Source organism: Panicum virgatum, chromosome 5N (genome assembly GCF_016808335.1).
Source record: "Panicum virgatum strain AP13 chromosome 5N, P.virgatum_v5, whole genome shotgun sequence".
In the NCBI taxonomy this organism is placed as follows: Eukaryota; Viridiplantae; Streptophyta; class Magnoliopsida; order Poales; family Poaceae; genus Panicum; species Panicum virgatum.
In genome coordinates, this window is record NC_053149.1 from 61,389,097 (window position 1) to 61,393,309 (window position 4,213).

General features: G+C 54.3%; 1 protein-coding gene across 1 annotated transcript; it reads left to right on the forward strand.

Annotated features, from left to right (window-relative positions):
• The first annotated feature begins 342 nt into the window (after nt 1–342).
• LOC120675521 (L-ascorbate oxidase homolog) lies at nt 343–2,823 on the forward strand. The gene is made up of 3 exons (XM_039956723.1): nt 343–608; nt 719–1,822; nt 1,923–2,823. The coding sequence occupies exons 1-3, from the start codon at nt 343–345 to the stop codon at nt 2,224–2,226; spliced, it is 1,674 nt and encodes a 557-aa protein (XP_039812657.1). The 3' UTR covers nt 2,227–2,823.
• Nucleotides 2,824–4,213: the final 1,390 nt, after the last annotated feature.

Consider the following 4,213-nt stretch of genomic DNA (forward strand, 5'->3'; position numbering starts at 1 on the left):
CCACCGTGTCCTGCAACAGGAGGAACGGGTCAAGAAGAGAGAGAACGTCCGGTGGGGAGGCAGCCAGATCGGCGGTGGCGGAGCGAGCGGACGCGCGGGCAAGACGGGCGGGGCCTTTGCCGTTGCGGGCAAACCACCGCGCCACGGACAGCGCGCGCACCGCTCCTTGGAGTGGGCGACGGACCCATATAAGCCGTCGCCTCCCGCCTCGCCGTCCCCACTCGCTCTGCCCGCCCCCGCCACCGGCCGGATCGACAGCACATCGCCACCTGACCGCCCGCGGCAGCTCTCACCGATCCACAGGGCGCGCACAGCAGAGGGGGGCCCGGCGAGCGAGCAGGGATGGTGTGGTCGGCGATGACAATGCGCGGCGCCTGCGCCGCCGCGCTGCTCGTGCTGGTGGCGCTCGCCGCCGGGGCGCGCGCGGAGGACCCCTACCACTTCTTCGAGTGGAAGGTGACGTACGGGACCAAGAACATCTTGGGGACGCCGCAGAAGGTGATCCTCATCAACGGCCAGTTCCCGGGGCCTACCATCAACTGCACCTCCAACAACAACATCCTCGTCAATGTCTTCAACATGCTCGACCAGCCGCTCCTGTTCCATTGGTACGTGAACGTGCCCAGCCTGCTGCACGGCAGACGACAGGTCTTTGTAGAGTAGTACTATTATCTATCCACTGCGCATGGTCATGGATCGCTGGATCGATCTGCTGCAGGCACGGGATCCAGCAGAGGAAGAACTCGTGGCAGGACGGCTTGCCGGGCACCATGTGCCCGATCCTGCCCAACACCAACTGGACGTACCACTGGCAGCCCAAGGACCAGATCGGCAGCTTCTACTACTTCCCCAGCATCGGCATGCAGCGCGCGGCGGGAGGCTACGGGCTCATCACCGTGCACAGCCGCGACCTGATCCCCGTCCCCTTCGCGCCCCCGGCCGACGACTTCCCGGTCCTCGTCGGCGACTGGTACACCAAGGACCACGAAGTCCTGGCCAAGAACCTCGACTCCGGCAAGGGCATCGGCCGCCCCGCGGGGCTCATCATCAACGGCAAGAACGAGAAGGACGCGTCCAACCCGCCCATGTACAACGTGGAGGCCGGCAAGACGTACCGGTTCCGCGTGTGCAACGTCGGCATCAAGGCGTCCCTGAACGTGCGCGTGCAGAAGCACATCCTGAAGCTGGTCGAGATGGAGGGCTCCCACACCGTGCAGAACACCTACGACTCCCTGGACGTCCACATCGGACAGTGCCTGTCCTTCCTGGTGACCGCCGACCAGGCGCCCGGCGACTACCTGCTGGTGGCGTCGACCCGGTTCATCAAGGAGGTGAACACCATCACGGCGGTGATCCGCTACAAGGGGTCCAGCGCCCCGCCGCCGCAGCAGATCCCGGAGAGCCCCAGCGGGTGGGCGTGGTCCATCAACCAGTGGAGGTCCTTCCGCTGGAACCTGACGGCGAGCGCGGCGCGGCCCAACCCGCAGGGGTCGTACCACTACGGGCAGATCAACATCACCCGCACCATCAAGCTCTCGATCAGCCACGGCAAGGTGGACGGCAAGGAGCGGTACGCGCTCAACGGCGTGTCGCACGTGGACCCCGACACCCCCCTGAAGCTCGCCGAGTACTTCAACGCCACCAACGGGGTGTTCCAGTACAACCTCATCGGCGACGTGCCGCCGGCCGCGGGCACGCCCATCAAGATGGCCCCGAACGTCATCAGCGCCGAGTTCCGCACCTTCATCGAGGTGGTGTTCGAGAACCCCGAGAAGAGCATCGACACCTTCCACATCAACGGCTACGCCTTCTTCGCAGCCGGGTAAGTACTGCTAGTGCTTCTATAATTAAGCTGGCTAGATCGATCGATCCATCGATCTGACCGTACCGATGCCGCCGGTGTTCTTGGCTACTTGCTGCAGCATGGGACCGGGCACATGGACGCCGCAGTGCCGGAAGACGTACAACCTCCTGGACACGGTGAGCCGGCACACCATCCAGGTGTACCCGAGGTCGTGGACGGCGGTGATGATGACGTTCGACAACGCCGGCATGTGGAACATCCGGTCCAACCTCTGGGAGAGGCACTACCTCGGCGAGCAGCTGTACATGAGCGTCGTCTCGCCGGCGCGGTCGCTCAGGGACGAGTACAACATGCCGGAGACCAGCCTGCGCTGCGGCAAGGTCGTCGGCCTGCCGATGCCGCCGTCCTATGCCGCCGCATAGATCGCCGCCGGTTCCCTTCACGATGGCCCGCCCGGCGCACGGTGCTGTACCTACACAAATTAAAAGGAGCAAGAGGCCGGAAAGAGACTACATTTTCCCCCCGTTTCCCTTCCCTTTTTGTCCCCCCTCCACGTTTCTTCTTCCTTCTCTCGACTCGTCCGCTGCTTCATTTTTCGCTTCCGAGGAATAACTAACCAAAGGGGGCTCATCAACAACACTTCATGTGGGCACTGATCACCAGGAGCCAGGATGATGCATGGAAGGTGGCGAGGAGAATGAAGGATGGATTATTAATTGTTGGCCAGCTGCGGATGCATGCATGCAATACCACCAGCTCGAGACGCCCTCTCGAATCAATGTCGTAGGGAGTTAAGTTGTTTAAGTATATGAGTCTGTCTGTCCAATAATAAGTACCTCACCCAAAACACTATTACCTCACCCAAAACACTATTCTTTATTATATATATGTATATGTACATGCATATGTCTCCTGAGTCCTGATTCAATTTTGATGTGTTTCTCTTTCGGTTCCAAACTTGACTTTGTAAGTTGATATGTGGATCAATAGATTGTAATCTCCATATATATATGACTTCCGGCTGATAAATTCGTGAGATGTTGTGGGATCACGTTAAGTTTGTGTGTAGTTTTAATTTATACGGTACCATCGATCGAGCTCATACTGCATTTCTAGTCTTTTTATTCATCGACACACTAAAGCAGGAATACAGATGCTGTACAACTTTTTCAAGATATATAGCTTGTTTTATAGTTTTACTACTTATCGCCTGTAGTTTTACAAAATATAAAACCACTAATGTTTAGAATATCATGCTTTTAGAGGTGGTAATAGATCATGGCCCATTCATATGCCCCTTCACAATCCAACTTATCTCTTAATCATCCTTAGCTCAAAAATATATAAAATATGATCAGTCCAACACTTTTGCTTCATCCTTAAATTTTCTAGGCTAAATTTTTAGGTCCAATAATATACTTTCGTCATTTGAAAATGAACGCACCTTCCAATACATATCTCCCGTTAGCAGCTTTGACGAGAGCTTAGGGCTTCATAATTGTGTTTAGATATTTTAGGGCGACAAGATATGACCATGGGCGACAAGCTAGAGAGTCACAACAAGTGTACTTCAATCATCCTAAAATGATGTACCTTACGGGATGGCGCCACTGATCATGCATGCACCTCTAACGAGGTCACGTTTCATGTCTTACGCTTTGTTCGGCCGGGAGATTCAGCCAGCCACAACAGTATTTTTCTCTCACGCCAAATCAACCAGCCAGCCAACCAGCCAACCAGCAATGTTTTCCTCTCATGCCAAATCAGCCAGCCATCTAGCCAGCCAACCAGCCGAACAAGGCATTAGGATCAGAGTTATTGGGCTTAAAGAGATGAGCATGCATGCATGGGCAATAGGCTTTCACCTGAGAGATGGGATGCATCTTATAGAGTCGACGGTGCTCTATATATGCGAGGTTTAGGGCTTAAAGGAATGACCATGGGTAGCAAGTTAACCTGACAGTGATGGCAGACATGGTGGTAAGAGTGGTGGAACAATAAATATGCTGTTTGTCGTAAGAGGCGTCAGAAAGATGATCAACGGTATTACAAGGGAGATGAGGAAGCACGAGTTAGCACAATTGGAGTGCACATGGGATGACCTATGATGACTAGGAAGACACAAACAATCCTAACGGCCAAAAGGTAGAAGGCAATGCATGTTGGATCCCTTGAATCGCCACGCTCCATCGACAGGAACACATGATCTGCTTACATTACTAAGGTTCAACACCTGACCACACGATTCCACTAATTTCATTAACAAGCTTTAAATTATTTTTCACCAAATTTACATATTAGATGTAACACCCGAGTGTTAAAAACTGGGCTTAACTGATTAATTAGTGATCTGGGTTAATCCGTCGCAAATCAATTCGAAACTCTGCTCAAACTCAGTTTCATTTCCTG